Raw genomic sequence first — 25,369 nt, 5'->3', positions numbered from 1 at the left:
TCTGAAAGCTAAAATGCAGTATTTTTATGACTCGTTTATGCTTTCAAGTGTCTAATCTTTATTTAAAAAACACAACTCACATCTTTTTATGGGTGACCTTAACTCAATGGTCAAAGGTCAACAAATAACAACCGATGCAAAAACTGATACGATGCTGACACCGAGATAACCTGGTTGCTCAAAATAGTAATCATCTAAGTTAAACTAGAGGTGCGGGCCATCCTACGTCCGTTCTTTCTGCCCCACTGTTGTAGTGTGCCACAAGGGCACCCACTTGCCCCCAAAAGTTTTTTTAAAATATAGATTTTTTTCTATTTAAATTTCATTATCATATGTAGTTTCTAACCACTATAGTAATAAAAATTCATGCATTGTCTATTGATTTTTATTCAGACATTGCCTTAAAAAAAATATATATATATATATATATATATATATATATATATATATATATATATATATATATATATATATATATATATATATATATATATATATATATATATATATATATATATATATATATATATATATATATCACACATTTTTCTTTAAAATATCTGAAAATCTTTTTCTTAACGCATAAATGCCCTTTTGTCTGAACTGTCCCTGCTCCTCATAGATTATAGATGAAACATTAAGATGCTTTAGTATGTAATACCCCTATAACATGTTTCAATCAGGTACAGTCAGATGAATCAACAGTTATTACATTTAAGAAATCTAGCTAAAGAGAGTGGAAGTAGTATACCTACGTCACTGGATACAATCACCAAATATAAATGTTAGTCGGACATTTCATCACAATCACTGTCTTCAATGTAGTCTGATAACTCGTCTTCACTATCTTCATCAGAAATATTACACAGAAGTTCCACAACATCCACAGGATATGGTATATCAACCCAATGGATTGATAAATCTTCAGTCCACCCATGGTTTACTGGAGTGTCCAAGAATTGCTGGGGTCTGAGCCAGACGCCACATCCTGGCTACATAGTTACTTCGAGCTGAATGTAATACCAGTGCTGACTCACATGGGGGTAATGCACACAGATCAGCTACCTTGCCGTCACAAAATCGATTCCAGAAAATAATAGATCTGGCTTCATTAATACGTTTGCATCTGCTTTGATTGTAGATTGCACAAGTACATATTTGAAGTCCATCAAACACTATGCTGGAAAGTTGTTGCTCGTTACCCAGTTCTGCGAATACTTTCTGCATATTTTCATAATCTTTTATCAGTGTCCACCAAGTTTTCTTCCCTTTTCGGAAAAATGAAGAAACGTAGTCATTTCCCAAAAAGGCGTGGATACCAAGCAATGCACGCTTCTGGAGTTCAGTGAGTTGACATTGACTCAGATCAAGGAATCGCCGACCTTTGCCACTCCCATGATCTATGGTGATCTTTAAAGTTTCACGTTCATTGGCCAGTAAAATGATTGGAATGTCTGTATCCCCAGAACTTGAATGCACTACACAGACCGTGGGACCACCAGAGTTTTCATCTAGTGCATGTTGGATGAGGTAGCAGATCTTTGTATCAGCCTCTATGTGGTCAGTAGCCAGGGCTGGTATTTCCTCTGAGCAGTGTGACGTTATCTTCATGCAGAGATTCCCCCTTGCATAGTACACAACTCGGTCTCCAATGAGACTTTCCTCTTCACAGAGAACCTGTTCAATCAGCTCCATCATTCTCTCTTTGTTCCCTCCATTGCACATAAACTGTCCAAATGCAGCCGGAATTCTGATATCAGGTATGCGCAGAATGTACTCATCTGACTGCCCTCTTGCAGTTTGTTCAGCCTGTTTTATGGAATGTGCATGGTATGTGTCACACGCGAAATATACCACTTTGTAACGTGTGGGTATGTCAGCCATAATTCTCCTGGCTAACAACCGAAACGTATCTGGTACATTCACCAACGAACGTAAATACACAATAAGGTCAATCACGTAAACTGCATTTTCTGGGACATCATAGGCTGTGTTCAGTAAATTCAGTGATGTGAGTGCAGCTTCCATCATCTTACTGTTTGGTGTTGTCCAACGACTGCCATCTGCTGTCGCAAGAGGTTGAGGTACCGTTGCTTAAGGATACTTCAATGGTTTATCCAAATCGACGGACATGTTTTCTTTACATGACTTTGCTGCCAGTAATAAAGGATATCTCTCTGTACTGTTACATCTTTGGTCTTTCCTGCTGCAGATTTTACTGTTGTCTTCTTCAGGTTGTCTTGAAAGCTTCTCCATGAAACTCTTGATATCGGATTAAAAAAGCGTGTGGTTTCACCATTCTTTTCGGTATCAAGTCGGGAGTTGAACGCATTGTAGAGTTCTCTTCCTCGTTGTTGTGTTGACAAAAGGTGGGCAGCGACATCATCTGGAAATGGTTTGCCTGAAACTATGTTGAACAGTTTGTGAGGATCAATTTCATGTGAGAATGGATTGATAAAATCTGACTTGATAACTTGCATCGTCATGGATCTGGTCTGGAAAACACAGCTTAGATCAACTGGAAGGAGGAACTGCCGATCCGCCATCGACGTACAACGATCCCCGAAATGGAAGTGATGGAGATGGATGACGCAGTGAGAATGCCAATGCCGCTGATGGATTGCATCGATGGGACACTGATGCTGCTATTGTTTGGTATTGATGGATCGCTGCCAAATCTGCTGATGGACTCTATACATGGAATGCCGAAGCTGCTGATGGATTGCACAATTGATCAGCGCTGGAGCCGTTTATGGATTGTGCAGATGGAATGACGATGCTGTAGATGTATGGCACAGATAGATAGGTGCCGTAATCACCGATGTATTACACAGATGGATCGGCACAAAAACCTCTGATGGAATGTGCAAATGGAACACCGAAGCCACCGATCCCCTCCCCCCTTGTTGCCAGGGAAAGGCAACTTGAGCAGGGTGCACCGCTGCCCTGGGTGCTGCCAATGCTGTACGCGGAACCAGTCCAGCGGGGGTGAGGTCTGTGACCCAACTCAAATGCCAGCAGGCCCTTCTCTAAGCACCAGCATCTTGTCCTCACCCCAACTGTAACGAAGCAAAGCACCTCATGAAAGCCTCTAATTACATCATCCCACCCAATGCAGTTTCACGCCGACGGAAACAGGTGCTAGTGCAGCAAGGCAGACACGACGGAGAGGACGGCTGGTGTTGACGTCAGCTTGTTTTGCCAGAAATGACACTATGTGTGATACATTTACAAGTTGTCAAGTTTACTTGCACACGTTAATAATAAAGATTCCAGATGATGCCTGGTGTTGGCTTCATGGTTTGGGTGGTGGGCTTGGGATCCCACTCGGCTGTTGAATTAATACTAGGTGGGGTTTACTCTGCCTGTCATCCTTCTGAGGTTGGCAAAATGAGTGCCAGCTTGCTGCTATCCTGTGTTGGAGTGGCAACCCATCCAGGATTCTGCCCAATAGCCATGGAGACTGCTTAGGCAGCACCAACGCTCTAAACAGAATGTGGTCCCAATGGATATGGTCTCAAACATATCCCAGATTCGATAGACAAAAAAAGGTTTGGCCCATTACCTTGCTATTTTCCAATATATTGTTTTTGTGCCCGATACTTGCCAGGTCAAGTAAGTCCCTTTATGTCAAATTTGAGTGTCCTTTATATGTTGAGGTTTTTAATTGTCATTGTGCTGATGAAATACCAGGGAGATTAATTGGTATTTAATTCAAGCACATAACCTGCAATTATTAAAAGCACAACATAAACTAGATCGCTGTGATCACAAAGCAATCACCAAGGGTTCGCCTCCCCGACCAGGGAGGCTTACCCTTGGCGACCACCCGAGACTTACCCTTGGCCCATGATCCAATGATGGTCCATATTTTTTTCAAACCGCCATATGACCTTGACCTTCAACATTTAGGGATAGAGTTTAAAATAAGAAAATGTGTCCACATCTGCAATATATTCATAAAACCCAACATCATGAAAATTGGTGGAAAATTATTCGTTATGATCAAAAAGGTATATTTTGTGACGACGGTCACAATCTGAAAAAAGTAAGTCAAGCATACAAATTAAATTTCAGGTGCAGAACATCAGTGAAGGTACCCTATTATTATGCAAGAACATATTTGAAGGCCAAGAGGTCTAAATTTGCAATTTAGTGTATTTTTCTTTGTTAAAAGCAAAAACTCACTTGATTTTGTAAGAAGGTATCATAAACTTAAAAAAAAATTAGGGTGGCATTTTTTCTGAACATTCTAAGGGTATGAAATCCAAGATGGCGTCCAAAATGGCCGTCGAACACTAATAATGCGATATCTTCGTGAATACATGTGATACAATTACAAATGAAGTGTCTAAATATATGTTTTCTGAGACCAGGGATCTAATGGAATCATCAAATTTATGTTATATGTATGATCTACATGCCAAATTCCAAAATGGCCACCGCGCACCCGCAATGTAAGCTATACCATTTCCCTTTGCATGCATTACCAAGCCAACAGGATTTTGTAATTACAAACCAAGTATCTACCTATTTAAAGACATGTATTTTTCACAAAGAATACATAATTAACAAACCAACAAATAGATCTAAATAAAATTAAATACTTGAATTACTGTTCAATCTCTTAAATCGTTTAAACAGGAAGATGCAAAAAGTCATACTGATTAAATGCCTGGCTTTCATCTAGTAGTTTTAACAATGGATATCAAGTGAATTATTATTTTGTGAATGTCATAGAAAGTAACACCTCAATCTTCACAGTCTTCATTTATCCCTGGTTGGACAGTTATGTTGTTGCAGCTGAAAACCCAGCATCCACAAACTTCCGTACATGGGATATTGTTCTTGCGACAGCTGCACCTTCCTTCGTATCCACGTTTGCACCCGCACTTTATGAGGTGCAATACTGCTTCAGGAGCTGGTGGATTCAAACAGCGAACTGGAGAGAGAGAAGTGACTTGAACCTGCATCAAATGTCCAACCAAATGCAGTTGGTGCTGGGAGGCACGGGTGAGTTTCACAAGCTTTTCTCCAAATCATGGATATGTAATGTGCTCGACGAATGTGTAATGTCCAGTGAGACATGTCCAGAGAATGTCCAGTGAGCCAGAAGTTGGTGGGAGGTTTTCTCCTTCGGCTGCACGATTTGAGTAGAGGAACCAACGGAGCTCATTCACTTTTGTGTAGATTTTGGATCGATACAAAATACAGACAAAGCGTTCCAACTGAGAGCATACATCAGCGGGCAGATCAATGTCATTCCCGAGCATTGCTAGTGCATCCAGGATCTCATCATCACAAGACATAAATGCCTTGAAGCACAAGTCTTTGGTTCTGCCAGCTAATCTACCAGACATATCGGAACCTGTCAGAGCATGAAAACCTAACAGTGCAGAAGCACGCTTTGGTCCTAAGTTGTTGTTCCTCTTCTCCGTGCTCCGCACAGAAATGTGCTCTGTGCTCCTCTGTGCTCCGCACAGAAATGTTCCTCTTCAGCCTGCCCTTTCCTGTAAGGAAGGTTGTGGACGTCGGTAAGCTTGGATACATGTAGACAAGCAACAACAAGACGTCTGTGTCTGGGGAACTGACAACAAGTTCTGCTTCATTGAGAACAGTTAGAGCATGCAGTACAAGCAAAGTGTCTGCCTCTTCTTGGCTGTGAGTGAGGAGCGAGTCTGGAATATCAACATTGCCCTTGGTTTGTGTTCCTGAGGTCACCATAAGTTTTTTCAGTCTGTTGTTGGAGCTCTTGCTGTGACATACAACTTTGTCAGCCAAATACTCGGTTAGTTCTCCTTTGGTGTGGATATCTGATAAGAAGTCCTTCAGGGAAATATTTTGGATTAAAGTGTTGTCTTTCACGTGGTAATATGTTGACTTTCCCTTGGTCCTCTTTGTCCTCATCTGTTCCTTGAGCGATGTTTTGATGTACCAGTCGAACACCAATCTGACCTTCTCATATTGTGCTGCCATGTTACAGATTATCTGGAGAAAGGCATCTGCAAAGTCTTGGCATGTTTTCATTTGTTCCGTTTTGCTAACTGAATTTACCACAGCCATGCCATCAATCTTGATCACTCGGTGTGCTGACGATTCATCTGTTGGGTCAACATTTGTATGTTCCACTGCTGGGTCTGCCACCTGCAAGGGTACTTGGATTGCTTGGTTATCAGATGGCTCACTTCCAGTTGCCTCATTTCTGTCAGCTTGAACCTGTTGTGTGTTACTGTCCAGCTTCTCAAGATGATGAAGTATTGATGCCTTATCGTATGCCAGCAGGAGGGATCCATCTGAAGCAAATAGTGATCGAGGCACCACACCAAATTCATAAGTTCCGATGCATTCCTTGAGATTCAGCTCTGGTCGACTTCTTGAAATAACAGTGAACCATTGCAACAGTCCTCACTCTTCTTTGATTTTGACCACCTTGTCTCTCATTTGGATTTCTGTCATTGCATTGGCACTTTTGAAGGTACCCAGTTTCTTTTTGGTCATTTTGTCCCACACAGAAAGTTTTCCTTCCGTGAGGCGTTCAGTGACAAAACCTTCAAACATCTGTTGCCCAATCTTATCACGCCGAAGGATGTCGTTGGTATCAGTTTCATTCATAACTGCTTGGGTGAGCAGGTTGTAGATCTCATCCTCATCAACGGATTAAAATGGGTTTCCATGCGCGTGAAATACTGCACTGAGTTTGACAGCATTTTGTGTTGATCGGGAGAGCTTTCCCCCTGTGAGCTCATGGTGCTGTGTTCTCTTCGCCTTGCTGCCAGTGAAGTACTTTTTCTCAAATTCATGTTGTAAGTTTGAGAGTTCAGGTGAAATAAAAAAGTACTAGTCCAGTGACTTTTCATTATGGTGATTCTGACTATGCCTCCAATAACCTTGAGTTCACGATTCTCTTGTTCAATCCCATGGCCTGGGCCTATTGATGTGAATCCAGCAACACCATTGGTGATGCAGAAGTTCCCTTTCATGAACTCAGTCCAGATCTCAAGATGCTGCTTTTCTGTTTGTTGCATTGTAGAAATGTACAGTGGTAGAAGGCGTGCATAGTTTAAATGATCATGGGCAAAGAAGTACTTCATGAGTGATTCCAGACTCTGCATGTGCAGCAATAGGTCTCGTTGTCTGGTGGCTCGAACAAATTGGAGGACAGTCTCGAACTGCTTCATGTAGTTTCCGATGAAATGCTGAATCTTGTTTGCAGAATGTTGAAAGTTTGAGAGTTCAGGTGAAATAAGAAAGTACTTGTCCAGTGACTTTTCATTGTGTGTGATTCTGACTATGCCTCCAATAACCTTGAGTTCATGATTCTCTTGTTCAATCCCATGGCCTGGGCCTATTGATGTGAATCCAGCAACACCATTGGTGATGCAGAAGTTCCCTTTCATGAACTCAGTCCAGATCTCAAGATGCTGCTTTTCTGTTTGTTGCATTGTAGAAATGTACAGTGGTAGAAGGCGTGCATAGTTTAAATGATCATGGGCAAAGAAGTACTTCATGAGTGATTCCAGACTCTGCATGTGCAACAATAGGTCTCGTTGTCTGGTGGCTCGAACAAATTGGAGGATGGTCTCGAACTGCTTCATGTAGTTTCTGATGAAACGCTGAATCTTGTTTGCAGTGCCTTCAGATTGCTTGATCTTTTTGAAGATGTCCCTGGATTCGAACATTTCGATTGTTTTTGTAACGGCATCACTGAGTTTGTGTCTGCTTCCTGAGTCTGTTTTGATGTCTTGCTGATAGGCTTCTCCCAAAAGAGTGGATGTTTCCTTCAAGAAAGCTTCTTCATCAGGCTGAAGTTGCAGGAACTTTTGGAAGTACAAACTGTACAAAGCAAGCAAGGTAACTGTATGAGCTTCCAGTGCTCGATACATGTGTTTTCCGTTGAGTATTTGTGTTACGATTGTAGGTGAGTAAAGTCCAGCTTCGACCCATGCTTGGTCAATACCACTCCCTTCCACATATTTACCCAAGGCAGCCAGTGCCCAGAAGACAATGTGCAGCTCGCCAGGTGGAAACAAGAACTGATTCTTGATGCCCTCACGCTCCATCCACAACTTCATGGCCATGTCGTATAGCTGAAGATCAAGAGTCACGACTGTGATAGATTCTGGTCCCATGGCATGTGTGGCGATCGCATGTGCTCTCATCAGATCTGTGAACAGGGTGTCATACTGTGTTGGTAGCAATCGTATTCGTGGTGGTACAAGGGCAATGTTTGTCTTGGAACCAGATGGAGACAACAGAGAGTTGAAGGCGCCCCATGTTCCTGGAGAAGTAGAGCTTGATTTTACTTCTACTTCACTTTCTTTGAAGTCCAAACAGCCAATAATCCATGCCATATCCTTCTCTTTGTTTGGCTGTGAGCTGGACTTGCAGGAATTCAGTGTGCAAACACACTTTTTGTTTGTTGGTATTGGTTTGTCACATGATAATATTTCACATGGAACAGCCTCCTCTAATGTTTGAGACATTGATGACTGATCGATATCAAGTGGTGTTGCTGGGGATTTGTCAGATGTACAGCGGTGGCAGTGCCATGGAGTGTGTTCATGCCATAAGGCGTGGATTCGAGAAAATCTATGTTGTCCAGTGAAAACCAAAGAAACATGTCGTTAACCAACCAAGGTGGCCGATAAATCCTCCCATGGATTTCATCCTTTCAAGAACAACATTTGTGACTGCAGTCTCTATTTCCATTACCTTGTTGTATGGGACGGTGAGGTCTAGTTTGCCATGTCTCCACAAGGGCCTTGGACCTGGTGTTTTTGTGCATATCCAGAGCTAAGCCAACAGTGTCAGTGCGGTGTTTGAAAGCGACTTCTTCATGTTTGTTTCATAGGTGACCTGCCGATCAGACTTGTATGCACATACGAAATGTTGTGCCAGCACAGATGCACTTTGGTTCATAGATTCGGCCCTGCTGATTGTTTTAACCTGATGTAAACCTTGGATAGCATGCTTGCAGAAGAGTTGAAGCAAAGCAGGTGGTTCATAATTATCAAATGTTCCTTCGAATTTCCACGGGGTTGCGCTTGCAATGTCTCTTCTCAGTATTTTAGCTGCTTTCAGAAGGACTTTCACATCTTCTCTTAGGTCTTTTGTATCGGTGGCCAACGCACCAGCTAACAGGGTTTGCTTGGCTTTTGTAGAAAGTACTTGCTCAGGTTTGGTTTTGTCTGGAGGCCTGGTGAAGTGCACATCAGCGATGTTGTCCAAAATCAGTTGCTTTAAGTATGGTTTGTATCGCGGATTGTCGGGTAAAGGGAACCCATTGGCTTCGAGCAAACCAACATATTATTGTGCAATGTCGTTCATATTCAAAGCTGAACTGTTAGATGTGTCATTCATTTCAGTTTCCACCATATCGAGCATCTCCAGGTCAGACACTAACTGCAAAATGAACATGCTGTTTTGGAGGTCTGTTAGCTTCTTCTATGTCTCGTTTTGCATGGCCTAAGCACAGAAGGTGCTTATGACCATAAGCTTCATGTTCTCAGCAACTGCTGTAAGAAGATCAGGTGAGCCTACAACATTGCTCAGTCTGACTTTCAAAAGTTTTCTGTCTGTTTGTTGACCAATGGCTTTGAGCTGAGCTCCCATGTTTTCAGTTGAGACGTCGTGCAATTTGTCTGTTTTGTCTTCCTGACAAATGACACACATTTCCTTGTCGAAAGCCTGACTTGTCGAAAGCCTGGTAGATCGCTGTGATGTGGAACCACTTGTATATGCAGCATCAGATTTTGGTGGTCGTCCTATTGTCTTCTGTTTTACATCACTGACACTGCCTGTCGCTTGTCCTTTCTCATATCTGGTCTTGGCTCGTTCAATGCATGTTTTATTTGTGAGATCCTTATCACATGTCTTGTGGTATGAAACACCATTCTGTAACAGTTCATGGGCAGACAAACCTTTTATGCGATTCTTTAATGCAGAGAATTCTGTTTCCCCATATGAACATCGAACATCAGTTGTAATTACTTTCTCTACTGAAGGCAAAGAAGGACAAAGCACATAGTTTGTATAATCTGTTTGCTTGCTGCTCAACTGGCAAATAAAGCATAGTTCAAAATCCACCATTTTTGACTTCTTGTTAGATGAAGACTCTGCCATTTTGGTTAATCCAAGGTCTCTAAGCTATGTTATCATGGGTTATGGTTGCTTGTTTACATGCAGCCTGCAAAAGAAGAAAATAATATGTTAGTACACCATAAAATGGACAAGTGGAACCTTAACATAAAGCGAACAAACTGCTGCCGATGACTGGATTCGAACGTCAATTTTCCGGCCGCCATGTTGAAATAAAAAGGCAGCCTCTGTCTCAAATTGTGCAAAATAAAAAGATTAGTAGTCAGGTGAAAGTTATTGTTATTATAGTCACCTGTATATACAAGTTCTAAGCTAAACTCACTCACAGTGATTATGGCATGATCTAACGATTAATTAATTAAGCTCCACCACATCCAAGCCTTTCCCGGAAAATCCTCTATACAGGTTCCTATTATACAGCGAGACAGTTTTCCCGGAATATTTTGCGGTGATAGCAAAACAAAATGGTTCGGGTCTTGTTGAGAGTGGTTCCAAGCAGTTCATGCTGAAAAAAATATATTTAAACTACATTAAGTTCATTTTAGTGTCAAATTTAGGGCGTTTTGCTATGGTGGTGGCCATCTTGGATTTCAGGCTGTTAGAATACTCAGAAAAAATGCCACCCTAATTTTTTTCATGTTTATAGTATCATCTAACAAAATCAAGTGAGTTTTTGCATACACAAATCCTTTTTTTAATGACAAATATGCCTACACTATTGGCAAAATTGAGCGATGACAAAAACCGCACATTTTCAGATCATTTGACCCTGATCTTTAACTCAGAGGGTTATGATGTAAATTAAGCATAAATGCAGCTTGCTCTCAGCTATATAGAGAGGGCAATTTCGTTCTGATTGGACGAAACTTATTCGAGTTTTGGTGAAAAATGTAAAAATGTCGATAATTAGGTCAAGCTAAAATAAATAAATTTTTTTAAAAATCAACCCCGCAAACTATTTTATTCCCATTATTGATGCAAAATGTCATTCCAACAGTCCCAACTGAATCTGAGATACAGCTCGATCATTGACAGAAAAAAGGGAAAAAACGAAATTGTGGTTTAGTACTCCTCGGAGCCTAAGACCTTGACCTTTAACATGGAGGGGTATGATGTAAACGAAGCGTAAATGCATCTTGTTCTAGGATATTTATATGGGGTAATTTCGTTCTGATCAGATAACTTTAGTCAAGTTATGGTGAAAAATGTTAAAATGGCTATATTTAGGCCATGGCATTAAAAATTAGGTCAATGTCAAAAAATATGTCAACCCCACCTAATTTCTTTCTATTCAAATTATTTATGCAAAATTTAATTTCAAATGTCCCAGCCAGCTCAGAGATACAGCTCGGAAATTGTGTGTTGGGAACGCAAGAAGAAAAAACATAAAATAAATAAATTTGAAATGGTGAGTACTTATATAGCGTCTCAGAAATTTTGTGATACCATTTTATATTGGGGGCACTAGTTGTAGAAACAAACCCGACAACAGCAATAAACCTCCCGAATGCTATAGGGGGAGGCTGAATTATATTCGCAAAATTACTGAACTACATTAATCCATCATTGGGACCATACTCTGTGCAGAGCATTGGTGCTGCCTAAGCAGTCTCCTTGGCTATTGGGCACAATCCTAGATAGGTCGCCACTCCGACACAGGACACCAGCAAGCTGGCACTAATTTTGCCAACCTCAGAAGGATGACAGGCAAAGACAACCTCATCTGGTATTAATTCAACAGCCAAGTGGGATTTGAAGTCAGGATACTAGGATTCTAAGCTCACCACCCTAACCATTAAGCCAACACCAGGCATACTACAATAATAAAAAGAAATTTGTCCATTATTCAGTAGTTCGTTATTTTGCCAGGTTTCCTTTTAAGATCATGAGTATCAAGCCACAAACAAAATGTCAAAAAAACTAAATTCCAATGTTCTCTCCATTTTATTGAAAAGGTTTATTCACCGATAAGACCATGGAAATATTCTATAGTTTGTTTTACGTCTATTATTCTGTCTATAAAAAGAACATTTTGTCATGTTAAATCTCATATAACCAATCAATATTTGTGGTGTGCCTGTCTATCTGAAAAAGGAATAACATTTCAACTCTGGAAAGAGAGTAACTGCTGATAGAATCTCTCCTTCAAATTCAAAAACCAAAATCAACACGTTTACACAAAGTATTTCTTAAAGAATGAGAAAATTTATGGAATAAGCAGAAATGTAATTTTATAATTTTCTTACTCGCACAACACTCAATCTCAAGCAGGGATAATGAAGACAATTTAACAAACAAAAAGTGGCCAAACACAAAACAAACTCTTAAAACTCAAGATTTTGTTGCTTGTAAATAACCTCAATGTGTGCGATCATCAGAAGATTTTCTCTTGCCTTTTCTACTGCCTGTCTTTTGCTCAGATTGCAGAGATGGCTGAAGAAGAACGAGAAAGGAAAATAGGGAAGGGATGAAAGAGGAAAAATATTGCAAAAAAGTGAGAGTCCAAGCAATTATAACATCTGAACAAATGGAGCTGTACACCTGTGGCTATAAAGGCATCTAGTTTTCAAAAATATGACATTGTATTGCACGAAAATGATTTGTGTTTATTAGATGAAATGAACATAGGGATTTAAAAGACTTTAAAATGTATACAACATGCAGAGTGAAGTATTTCCTATTATATTTTGTTATTGTCAAATGCACCTTTACCTTTTGCAGTTGCGGATTTAAAAACATACTTGGCCCCACCTTGCTGTGGCAGCCTTAAGTACATCAGAAGTGTAAATATGACATGTCGATAATTTATCAATACATATTCCCTTACACTAACCCAGTCAATTTTGAGCATGTCAGACATTCATCAATTATATTAATTCTTCATTTTAATTCAATGGCTTGGTATGAGGTCAAGGGTGAAAATAATCAGGAAGACAATGTGAGCAAGGAAAAAATAGTGGAAGAGAGATGGGAGATTGCAGTGCAGAGGGAAACAATTGTTAATGGCTCTGTAGTCTTGTTTGTGAACAAGGGTAGGTATACTCTTTTGGCAAGATTAGGGGGTGGGACTAAGGTAAGTTTTGAACCCAAATACATCTTGAATGAATGAAAATCTTTAAATTTCTGCAAAGGGTGAATGCATCTATAACTAGAAGGGTACTCATTAGAGCGCATACCTCCGCTACGTAATACCTGATCCACGAGAACATATCGGGCCCAATACATTTTTGAAATATCATGCTATACAGTACTGTATCGTTTTTGGCCCTATCTCTCAATGGTGAAGAATCACTTTAAAAATTAAATAATTCTCGTATCCAGATCCAGATTCATATCTTCACCAAAATCGAACCAATTCATCCTTGTGACACACTCAACCTGTCCACCAAGTTTTGTTCGAATCTGTATACAACTTTTTGAGATATCGTGCTACGTATAATTTTAGCCCGATCTCTCAATGGTGAATAATCACTTTGAAAATTCTCGTAGTCGGATCTGGATCCGGATCTTCACCAAAACATAATCACAATTTGTGCTTGTCAAACACCGAACCTGCCCACAAAATTTCATCCGGATCCGTCCACAACTTTTTGAGGTATCCTGTACACAAACAGACAGACAGAAAAGAGACAGAAAGGGGTGAAAACATAACCTCCTTCACCTTCGGTGGCAGAGGTAATAATAAATGACACTGAGTGTCAGTCCGCCAGTCAGACCGTCTCCTACAAAACTCCAAACCCATTAAACTTCGCAGCCCCAAACTTTGCATGCATACTAAGAGAACTTGAATGTCGTGTATGAATGAAAATGGGGAGTTTGAGTTAATTTAAACACCCCTTTTGAAGATAATTAACGGCCATATTAAATTACCCTTTATGAAGACATCATCCTTGGTCAGCCCTTGAGTAAGTCCTCTGTCAGCTTGCTGGGGTCTAAATTCACCACTTTGTTTGGCCTGCTCAACAATGCCTTCACTTGGAACAGGCTGCAGTGGTTTCTTAAGGATAAAGCACTCAAATTTTTTTTCTTCACTTTTCTCATGCATATCATTGAATGCTTCATCTTCATACCTACGCATTGCTGGATACATCGCAATGCTTATAAATGCCCGGAAATGCCAGTGTTCATGGCTTTATTTAATTTCCGCAAATGTGATAAGCTCTAGAATCTCTTAACTTGAGTCAAAATTAAAAATTTAAACTTCTTAATTGACCTCAGCAGCAGTTCCGACTGCTAAATTGTTCATTTGTGTAATTTGGACGTTTTTTTTTTTTAACATTCTGGGCATCTCTGAGTGTTGCTGGCTTTATTTAGTTTCCACACATGCGATAACCTCCAGTATCTCTTCACCTGAGCCAAATTTCAAAGTTAAAAATGCGGAATTTTAAACTTTGAAATTTGGCTCAGGTGAAGAGATTCTAGAGATTATTGCATTTCAGCTGAAATACTCATAAATGCCCAGAGTTGTAGTCACACATTATTGGATACTCCAGATAGTGCTTATCTCCAGACGTGTCCAGATGATGGTGAAATCTGGATGGTGGTCATATCCGGACATGTCCGGATGGTGTCTGTCTCCGGATGTGTCCAGGCAGTGTCTGTTTCTGGACGTGTCTGAGCGGTGTTCATCTCCAGATGGCGTTTGACTCCAGATGTGTCCAGATGGTGTTTGTCTCCAGATGTGTCCAGATGGTCTTTGTCTCCGGACGTGTTCAGACGGTCTTTGTTTCTGGAAGTGTCTGGGTGGTGTTTATTTCCGGGCAGTGTTTATCTCCGGCCAGTGTTTGTCTCCGGACATGCCCAGGTGGTGTTTATCTCTGGGCGGTATTTATAGTATGACTAGTATAAAATGGATTTCATATTATTTTGTTTCTGTCTTCACTGTTATTCTATGAAGAATCATTTTGATTTTGATGAGACAGTTTTAATCGAAATTCACGCTCCACTGCATGTCTGCCTTCCCATTCCCTCACTTCATGCTTACCTCCTCCCAAACCCCTTCCTCCCTCCATCCCCATACAGCTCTCTGGTCATTTATAAACATTATAGCTATTAAATTTAAACTGCGGAATTGAACTTGTCAGCAGTTCCGACTGCAAAAAAAAGTGTTCATTTGTCCAATTCACACATTGTTTTACACTCTGAATGTCTTCGGATAGTGTTTAGTATGACCCAGCCAGCCGTTTCTTATCAACCATTTCATTGGTGTGATTGCTTGAGTGCTTAATCGTGGTGGGTGGAATCGATTACAAAGTACTCAATTTCAACAATGGAATCAAACGGAATCAAGTAGTGAACCGAAATTGATATCGATTCCGAGTAGGTCCTACTTCATAGAAAGAAGCATTTTTTCGTCCCTGCTGGGCATGTTCCGGCTACACATGGCCTGGTCATGTATTAATTCAAAAGGAACACACCCCTGGGGTGTCCCGTTTGCAATAGAACAACAAAAGCAAATCACTTGCAAATCAAACACACCCCAAGGGCGTGTTCCTCTTCAATGAATAACAAGGCATTTAGAATTGGCTGGTTTGTCTTGATGCCTTGCTGATGGACGAGTTGGCAATATATCGACTGATAAAGTTTTGACCACATGTCCCTCAAAAAGTCCAGAAATGCAGTTTGGAACTATTTTTGGAAGGTTAAAGAAAATAGTCCAAAAGTTGCATGCTGACTTTGTTCAATAGACATTGCTCATCACTGTAATACATCCAATATACTAAAACATTTGAAAACCAAACACCAGAGAGAGAGTACCTATTAGTGACGGTTGAGAATCCGGATTCAAAGAAACCAATGTCTGCAACAGCAACACCTTCACTTTCGCAATCGACAATTGAAAGCATTTTCACCCTGGTTACACCCTGGTATGCTGCCTTCCCCTCTCCTCACGCTGCCTTCCCTTCCCCACCCGTCATGCTTCCTTCCGCTCCCCTCCCCTTCCCCGGCTCGCTCTTCCACCCCTCTTTGCTCCCCTTCCTTCCTCACTCCCCCACCCCTCAAAACACTCTCCTCCTCCCTCTTTCCCCTCCCTCCTCCCTCTTTCCCCTCCCTCCTCCCTCTTTCCCCTCCCTCCTCCCTCTTCCCCCTCCTCCTCACTCTTCCCCGTCCTCCTCACTCTCCTCTCTCTTCCCCCTCCTCCTCCTCACTCTCCTCTCTCTCTTCCCCACCCATCTACCTCTCCACCCTCCCCCCCACCCTCTCTCAGTATACCCGTCAGCAAAGTGATGGGTGGTATTTGCAAGTTAAAAATAAACAAAGGTGGTGGGAAATACAACTGCACTGCATTTATTAAATGAAATGTTCACTTTTATGGTCTCACCTGAATGCTGGCAAAAGAAAACAGTTTAGAAGGTAGATGAGGATTAAGAGTCAGCTGTTCAGTGTGAGCATGACTGTGACTGGTGATGAGTTCCACAGCAATGTCACATACTTTGTATAACTTCTGGTGGCGGGGGAAAAAAAAGAGAGAGAAAAGAAAGTGGTAGAATAACAAAAAGAGCATATTGGTTCATGGTTAAAGGATTGGAAACTGAAACAATTTTATTGATAGGCAATTAAAGTGCAGGTAACATCAAAATTTCGTTTTTAAAATAAACATGAAAATCAAAAATTGTGTATACCAAAGCAGTTTTGGTATACAAGTTGTTATTACTGCAACTAACGAAAAGTAATTCCTTATTAAAAGTTAGATAAAATGATTGCATGATGGCAATCAAGGAGCCGTGATGTAAGAGGGGACTTGGGATGTTTTGTGGTATTCTCCCAAAGAAGCATTGAATGGCTCCCAGACGTCATTACATCACAATATGCTTACCACAAGAGATTGTGGGATATAGCCAGTGTCCGTTTAGTTCAATATGGCAGATGATAGACTTGTTTTAAAGGATGTATCAATGATGCTATTTTACCATGTTCACTGTTGGCTGACAACCAGTCAGGAGATCTGCGAAGATGGTTGTGAATGAACTACAGAAAAATGTGCGATTTTGCTCCCTCACCTCCTCAGCTCTCAGATGTTGTTTAAGGTCACTTCTATCAATTTCTAAGTTCTTGTGAAAATAATAATATGGTATTGAAAGTTGTCATAGTATAATGATAACAGGTGACATATAACCTCATTGAATTAAAAAGTTCATAAAATATTGCAGTTTTACCAGGAATTTAAGTCTGTATTAGAGGTTTTACCAACGTAAACAGTGTGATGTCAATAAGATGTAGGTCCACTGGTGAAGGAATTGCAAGTGTCTAATTTGAAAATTTTCAAATAAGTGCAATAACTTATTTTAAAGCCAGGCCATTACAATGTTTGTTCCCATGGCAGCAGAGCAAATAGTGACTGACTATCAGACATATTCCAGAAAGCACCAGGGAGTTCAAAGAACACTTTACTCCACACAGTATTTAGAAAAAGGGTCACCACCTCCCCTGCCCCACCTCCCCCTCCCCTCCCCCTATTTTAAGCTAAGATGTGGAGCTTCTGGTAGCCTGCTTGCCAAATATTGAAATCTCATGTATGATAAAGAATGAAAATAGGTCTATATTCAATAAAAATAGGCTAAACATCCAGGAAGCATGGGAACTTTACAATGCGTATATTTTCTGTGCACAGATGTTGCATCGTTGAGTGCCACCATTTTGTCTGAATATCAATGTTCCTCCAGATTCAAAGTGTAAGCGCTGAATTTCATTGGTCGAGACGGCATACAATTTTGCCAAAGTACTGCTAAACTGATGGTTTTTGGAAGTACAAACAAGCCGATTTGTGTATACATTGCTCAAATATATAATTACAGTGAATTTAAATAAAATGAAAAGTTGTAGAGCAAAATAAACAAGCCATTGAATCAGATGTTTACCGCTGTTTATGCAATTAGGATACACCGTCTTTTACACCACCTTATTTAACACATTAAATTAGTTTTTCATGTCTGTTGTTTGTGTCCTTGATGAAGTCCCTAAAAACCAAGTTTCCTGTTTGAATGTTTTTCAATTTTCTTTGATTGCCAGACATTTAGACAGACAGACTGAAGCAATTGCTTTACCACACCGTGCACATGTACTTGCGAGATGAGATGCCGTACAATATTTCCAAATTCAGAGCAAAAGTACTGCTAAACTGCAAGTGTTTGTAAGTGCAAACAAGCCGATTTGTGTTCTATAGTGTTCAATATGTGAAATTCAATTGAAAAAAAAATTAAGTCGGTCCTTGATTATTATACATTGACTGGAGGACAGACTGACAGAGTGAACCAATTGATTTTCCCTACTTTACGCTGCACACAGTGGGTGAAATGGCAAAATAATTGTACTATACAGACTGTGTACACCTTAGGGGACTTTAGGGCCCTAGCCTACATCCTCCCCACCCCTCCCAAAACAAACGAACAAGCAAGATATCAGGATTATTCCACAACCCCCAATATCGATGACGCCTGAAGCACATCAAAGGAAATCCAACACAGAGTATCTGTTTATCTTTGCTGCACTCTTTAAAGAGAAATTTGAATTTGAATTGTTCAGAAATTAAAGTTTCACAGTCAGAAGACGTGAGAGGAAATCCCACATAAAGTTTTGACCATGGTAAGTGTCTCTGTATATTTATCATGTAATTTTGGCAAGTTCAACTTGTTTATATGATGCACAAGCTGTCATTTTTGAGAAGTAATTTCCGTTCCAATACCCTGTTGCGACCAGGAATTGTGGGATGGGTGGAAAACGAGCCATGATTTTGGAAGTTCAAAGTTCCAGCCAGAACAGAATATAAATGCTCGAGATATTCCTCTTTGTGCTTCCTCCTGTGTTGGTTAGCATACTCCACCAGCCAGGAGGGGAGGGAGGTCTTAGACCCCCCCCACCCCGGTCATCTTTGTTTTACCCCTTGTTGAGTGTCCTCCCTAATTCCTTCATTAATTTTTATTTTCTCTGTTTCCCTCAAATTCCGGTGTACACAAGCATGGTGAGCTGGCATCACAACTATGTTCCTTTTATTTTGTATAAGAGTTCACTGTTCTGGCTAGCGAGACTTTTTGTAAGAATGTTTTGTTGGGGGTTTGGGATTAAAGTCGGAAGACTTCTTCTCCATGCTCTCACTTGCTTGTGCGGTTGAAGTGTCTTTCCAGACTGCTGGAGGACTCGTGAAGTTATGGAGGTGGGCTACCACTCAGCTGGCCGGGACATCAGTTGACTGGGTGGACGAGGCTCTCTTAGTAACTCGCGAGAGAGTCGTGACCATCCGCCTCTATAACGAAGTTTAAGTAAATACAACGTTAAAGTATGGATATGTCGCTGCACAGTACTGACATACTGTAATGAGCCCAGTACGGCTTGTCCATAACAACTTCAGAATATCACGTCTCGCTGCAGTCAAAGGAATATGGCACGGTGTCCCATATCCCAAATGGGATAATGATTATGGGATGGAACGAGGCCAAGTCTTTGATGCTGGGCAGCCCAAAGTATGCTGCAAATGTGGCAAACTTGACTATCTGATTACTCGATGTACGTCGGAGTACTGCACCCAGTGTGGCATGTTGGGACATGTGAGGAAGCACTGCACCTCATGTGCAGTGGAACCTCTGTGTTGTGGATGAGTACACCTTCCTTCCCTGGCCACAGAGCTATACAAATAAAAAGTGTCAGTCTGTAAGTAAAAAGTGGAGTGGTGGGCAAGGTGGGTGAGGTTATGGGTGCTGTCTCCTCCCATCTTCCCTCACCTCCACAGAATGATTTGGAGGAGGGAGAAGAAAATGGAAAGGCTATGGTGGGGGTGGAGGCAGTAACTGCAACCCTGCAGGACTCAGATGTAGTACACTGGACCCACTGATGTGGGAGGGGAGGCAATGGCCAGATGACCCTCTGGAGAAGACTACAATTCTGTGGTGTTTGCGAAACATATGCAGATTGAGCTGTGGCCCATAATCCGCCCAAGTTAAAATATTAACTAAGGTGTTTGCTAAACGTATGCACAATATTGTGGTGTATATTGTGCACCTGGATCAGACTTGCACTGTTCCAGATCGTAGGATATCCAACAGTCTGGGCTTGGTTCGAGAAGCAATCCAGCCTGTGGAGGAGAATGGTCTCTGCCTGAACATTGTGACTTTGGACCAGGAAAATGCCTTTGACAGAGTGTCATGCAAATATATGATATGGCCAATTTGTACCGTTGTTGCTTTTGGCCAAAAGTATTGCATTGCTTGGTCATATATAGAGGGATGTTAAAGCCTGATTCTGTTGCAGGCTTTTTTAAAGTTGATTCTGGAATCGGGCAGGGCTGTCTGTTGTCACATATTCTCTTTGTCCTCTGCATGGAACCTTTTGTGTGTGTGCACTGCGAATGGACCTTTCCCTTCCCTGGCTTCTGCGAGACTAGGATCCATGAGGATAACTTCAAGATGAGCCTGTAAATGGATGACATGTCGATGGTTGGCACAGACTCTGTCACCATGTGCAGACTGGTGGGTTAATGCGAGTTATTTGAGTTAACCTCATCTTCCAAGGTTAATCTGGGGAAGAGTGAGGTCATGCACTTCAGCAGACACAGAACAGGCTCCGCCCTTTTTCGCCAATACACAGAGCGGAAGGATAGTTTTAGATCCCCCGAGTATTTTGACCATGTAGTGTTGCTGCCTGGAACTGACTGGAGGTTTACAAGGATACAGAAGGGAGAATCACTTCTTGGCATTCCTGACTGGTAATGAAGGGATGGGATGTCTTTGTATTTTGCGAGCTCAGCTCTCACCCAGAAACCAGCTACAAGTGAGAGTGGGCCTGTCGGACAGTCAACATCATCAAGACTGTTCTGTGGCGATCGCAAGTCAGAGGGATTCACTGAAGAAATTGGACAGATCCTGAGCAAATATGGGCCACAGCACCTCTGTGTTAAGAAGTTGAGATGCTGTAGGCATAATGTACACCGAGTGTAGTACTCCAAAATACATCCAGTAATGTCTGATATTATACCTTTAAACAGAAAGTGAGATTTAACCAGAATCAGTAACATAATTGTTCGACCCTCCACTCTTAGTCTGGGAGTGCAGTTGTTCGAACCTTACCCCAGCTGAGTCATACCAAACACATAAAAATGTACGTGTTGCTTCCTTGCTTTATGTTCAGCATTTAAAAACGGAGAGCACAGCTAAACAATCATAAGTTGGCAACAAGTTCACTGGCATGATGGCCTTAATGGCCTCCCCTTTGCATTGAAGTTCCTTGCAAGGGAACTTGTAATTCAAAAAAGATGTAGAATACAGTGTGGCCCAAAGGTCTTGTTTCCTGTATTATGATTATTTTTACCATATCAAAATATATTGCATTGATTTACACAATTTCCACCAGGTGGCTTCCACAATTGTTATGCTTAACCTATGAAATGATATTATGGTGCCATGTATTCGGGAATCATGACAGATTAGTCCATTACCTCATCCATGGATGCAACAAGATGACTGAATGAAATTTTGAAGAGCTGAAATGAGAACTTCACAGTCTTCACTTTGTTGGTTTTGTCAATGTATGAAAAACCAAACAGACGAAAATGTTTTTCCTGCTTTATTTATAGACCAAATTTGCATGACCATAAACTATTCCTGTGATGTAGTGCCTGTTTATTGTAAATTCATTAACGTGATATGTAATTTTGGGTGTTTTTCCCTGGAAGTTTACATTTAAATATTTTTATCCCTACCCTCTCCCCACGATTACCCACTATTATCTCCCACCCCAACACTGATTTTTCTAGCCATCCTCCTCCCAAAACTTTTCATTTCCTCGCTCTTTGCCTATTATACAAATTAACCAATGTGTACAGTTGAACAAAACACAAAGACATAATTTATCTTAAAATATTTTAAGCACTGGCACCAATGTGAAGGGGACAAAAAATTGTCAATCAAAAAAAACCTTTTATAATGCTGGTGGTAGGAATCAGAGATCTCATTCTAAAGCATGCAAAATTATCCAGTGCATGTAGCATGGATACAAAAAAAACTCTGTCAGGGTTTAAAATCTAACAAACAAAAAAAATTGGTTTGGTTTACCTGTTTAGCATTTCAATCTGAATCATTGGCTTATAATGCTGGGATTCCAGGTTCAAATCACATATATGTACTGTGGTCATTTGTTGATTGAAAACTAATGTCCTTGCAATTCATGTAAAATTGCACTGGGATTTTCTAATGACCTTATCTTCCAGGTGATTTCTGTACAATACTTAAAATAATGTTGAAACATGGAACATTAATGAGTGAAGCAGATGACATCTCACAGCCAATCATGGACCCACAAAAATAACATATGGCTGGCTCTAAAATTATTTGGAAGGTCACTTAGTTGCATTTTTTTTTTTTGCTTAATCATGAAATAAATAATATGGATTGAAAAATTAAACATTGTAAAGTCATTTTTAGTTTTTGTAATCTGAGTTTAGTTTCTGTAATCTGAGTTTAGTTTCCTTCAAAATTATTTAAGGAAGTTTGAACCACAACATACAAATCCTTCCCCACCTTGTTTGGATCCTTTTTCCCAATATCCTGAACATCGTTCATCTTCTTCATATTCTCCAATGCTCTCAGCATATATGCATGGCTGTTATTTTCATCTCGACTTAAAAGAACCTCCAGCACAAGCCACAGGCACCTAAAGATGAGAAATGCACAACGACATTTGATCAATGAACACAGTTCATGGCCACAAGCTTCAATCACCACCCAAGACAACACAATCAATCAACAAAAGTCATAATAAAATAGAATAAGAAAAATTACTGCTGAATAATCTTCATAGAAAGGAAGTTGCATCCTGTCAATACTATATTCCTTAAGCAATATCAAATATACATAACAAACTAAAAGGTGCCTTCATACAAAATGCATAGGTATTTGGATTGTTAATTTTATGAATGCTCAAACATGTTCTAGCCTGGGATGATGATCCTGATGATAAGAATAGTAAAAACAAAAACGGCAGTTTTTTATTTATTCATTATTGATGCCATAATCCACAAAAATGTCAGTCGCTCTTTTTGATTTCTCGTTAAGACCGAGGCTTATGGAAAAGCAATGTTGAACTGACAGCAGGGTAGCAAGGAAACAATTGAGCACAACCAGCAAGGGAATTAATGAGTAGCAAAAGAAGAAAGAAGAACAGAGGCAACACTGAAACCAGCAAGAAAGAGGGTTGAGTAAGGAAGGATTAATGGGAGTAATAAAGATCATGTGTAAGGATTGGGTGGGGGGGGGGATAAAGATCATGGGTAATAAAGACATGAAGTGGAAGTGCACTGACTGCTTGAAGGCCTGGAGGGAGTCGCGAGATAGAAAAGAAAGCCTCTGGAAAGAAGTTCCGTAGACAGAAAAGCAAGGAATAAATGAGTTCAAGTGTGCAGTCACCCTTGATTTCGGAAGTGAAACCAGAAGGGGGTTACTGGAAAAATACGTGCATCCAGCACTTGCTGGGGAGGGTCAGAGGACTGACAGAAATGGGAGCATTGTTGGAGAAAAGATGGGAGAAAACAGAGACCACTGCACTTCTTGCAATGTGAAAACAACAGACCTTGTGCTTTGGCCTTCTCATGGGAGATGACAATACTTTTGAGAGATTTCTGTTCCACATAATCCAGGAGAGACAGACATAATGCTGGGGCACCTGCCCCGAGCAGAAAGCAGTACTCCATTGAGCTCCAGACAAAGTCCAAGGAGATGGTAGTTATCTCTGATTTTCCAAAGAAAGACTTGGATCAACAGCGTATGCCCAGCCAGTGGTTGGCTTGGGAAGCCAGCATAGTTGTGGTCAGCCTGGGAAAGGTCATGGCTGATGACTGAACCTCTCCCAGTGGATGAACCTCTCCCAGTGGATGACCAAGGAAAGAGATACGTGGGTTTGCTTGATGATCCTTTTGGAGTGAGACTGAGATTTTTCCAGAATTGAACGACATGTTCCATTTATCAGACTAGAGTCTAATCATTTCAAGGTCAGGAGGGGGGGGGAGAGGGGGAGAGGGGGAGAGAAAGAGAGAGAGAGAGAGAGAGAGAGAGAGAGAGAGAGAGAGAGAGAGAGAGAGAGAGAGAGAGAGAGAGAGAGAGAGAGAGAGAGAGAGAGAGAGAGAGAGATAGAGATAGAGATATAGAGATAGAGATATAGAGATAGATCTTCTGTCTGTCTCGCAGAGGGGTGGGGGTACTGCAGAGAAAACGACGTGGATTCTGCAAAAAGGAAGAGAGGGCTTTTAAGAGTATCAGAGATGTCATTTATATAGATGAGGAACAAGACTGAGCCAAAAACACACTTCCCTGGGGAACTCCAACCTCCATTGGGAGAGGGGGAGGAGAGAGTTTCATTAATGGCAATACGTTGACTTGCGGGAGTGGAGCGAGTCAAGAATCCAAGAATGAAGGAACCCCTCTATGCCACAGGCAGAGATCTTGGTATGCAAAGTAGGATGCGAGACTGTGTCGAATGTCCGAGATATGTCCAGGGAGACAGTCTCTGGTTTGAGATCTGGTTTGAAATCGACGGCCTCCAACCATTACTGAGAGAGGAACAGAAGCATGTCCAGAGGTGTGCTTAGGACTGAATCAAAACAGGTCACAGATACGGCTGTTTAAAAACATGAAAGACTTGATATCAGCAACAATGATGGATTCTAAAACTTGGCTTGTAATTGGAAGTAAGCTCACTGAGGATCCTGCATAATTCTTATTGTGAAAAGCAAGATCTCTGCAGAAAGGTACTATTACCATGGCATTAGACTGTACCTTCTGGTCTTTTGAGATTAAAATAACGATTTGATTCTATGTCTCAATTCCTAATACCTATGATGATTTGAAAATACTAAAATGCCAAATTTATTTTGTGAGTAGCTTAGAAGATACTTGCAAAAATTTGTATGATTCCTGGTGGGTTAAAGAAAGGTCCCATGACACAAATTAATCTGTATCTTACCGTTTTATGTCATCAGTCTGGCAATGATTTCGCGTATCTGTAAAATCTGGGTCATGGGCAAGAAGATGGACCATGTATGGTACTACATTCTCTGGCAGTAGGTGTATCAGCTGCTCTGTAATGGCACATAACGATTGCAAAAACACTCATGCATTTCCACATGTACAGATATGCATTTTATAACAAGGGATTCCAGATTCTCTCATTTTCTACAATCGATGGTGTGCACAATGTTATCAATATTCCCATCAAATTGCTGCTCTATTAAATGGTATGCAATACAGTATAACACATCACTATTTTACTGAGAATAATGCGTTTCCACCAT

At 40.8% G+C, this 25,369-nt stretch overlaps 1 protein-coding gene and 1 pseudogene across 10 annotated transcripts in view; both read right to left on the bottom strand.

The window, feature by feature from the left end:
* Positions 1-6,608: 6,608 nt before the first annotated feature.
* Positions 6,609-10,376, bottom strand: LOC147024722 (uncharacterized; annotated as a pseudogene).
* Positions 10,377-12,032: 1,656 nt separating this feature from the next.
* Positions 12,033-25,369, bottom strand: part of LOC147024721 (sister chromatid cohesion protein PDS5 homolog A-like) — a 197,904-nt gene continuing 184,567 nt past the window's right edge. For 7 of the 10 annotated variants that reach the window (XM_085884895.1, XM_085884890.1, XM_085884891.1 and 4 more), the window contains 4 exons: positions 25,042-25,156; positions 22,605-22,737; positions 16,421-16,543; positions 12,538-13,698 (listed from right to left, as the gene is read on the bottom strand). In XM_085884895.1, the coding sequence (XP_085741021.1) occupies positions 13,567-13,698; positions 16,421-16,543; positions 22,605-22,737; positions 25,042-25,156 (503 nt within the window). In that variant the 3' untranslated portion in view covers positions 12,538-13,566. The other 3 variants (XM_085884892.1, XR_015059167.1, XR_015059166.1) reach the window with 3 other exon arrangements.

Source organism: Eptatretus burgeri, chromosome 6 (assembly GCF_056783735.1).
Source record: "Eptatretus burgeri isolate ZD-2024b chromosome 6, Ebu_testis_v1, whole genome shotgun sequence".
Classification (NCBI taxonomy): domain Eukaryota; kingdom Metazoa; phylum Chordata; class Myxini; order Myxiniformes; family Myxinidae; genus Eptatretus; species Eptatretus burgeri.
This window is presented reverse-complemented; position numbering and strand designations above follow the sequence as displayed.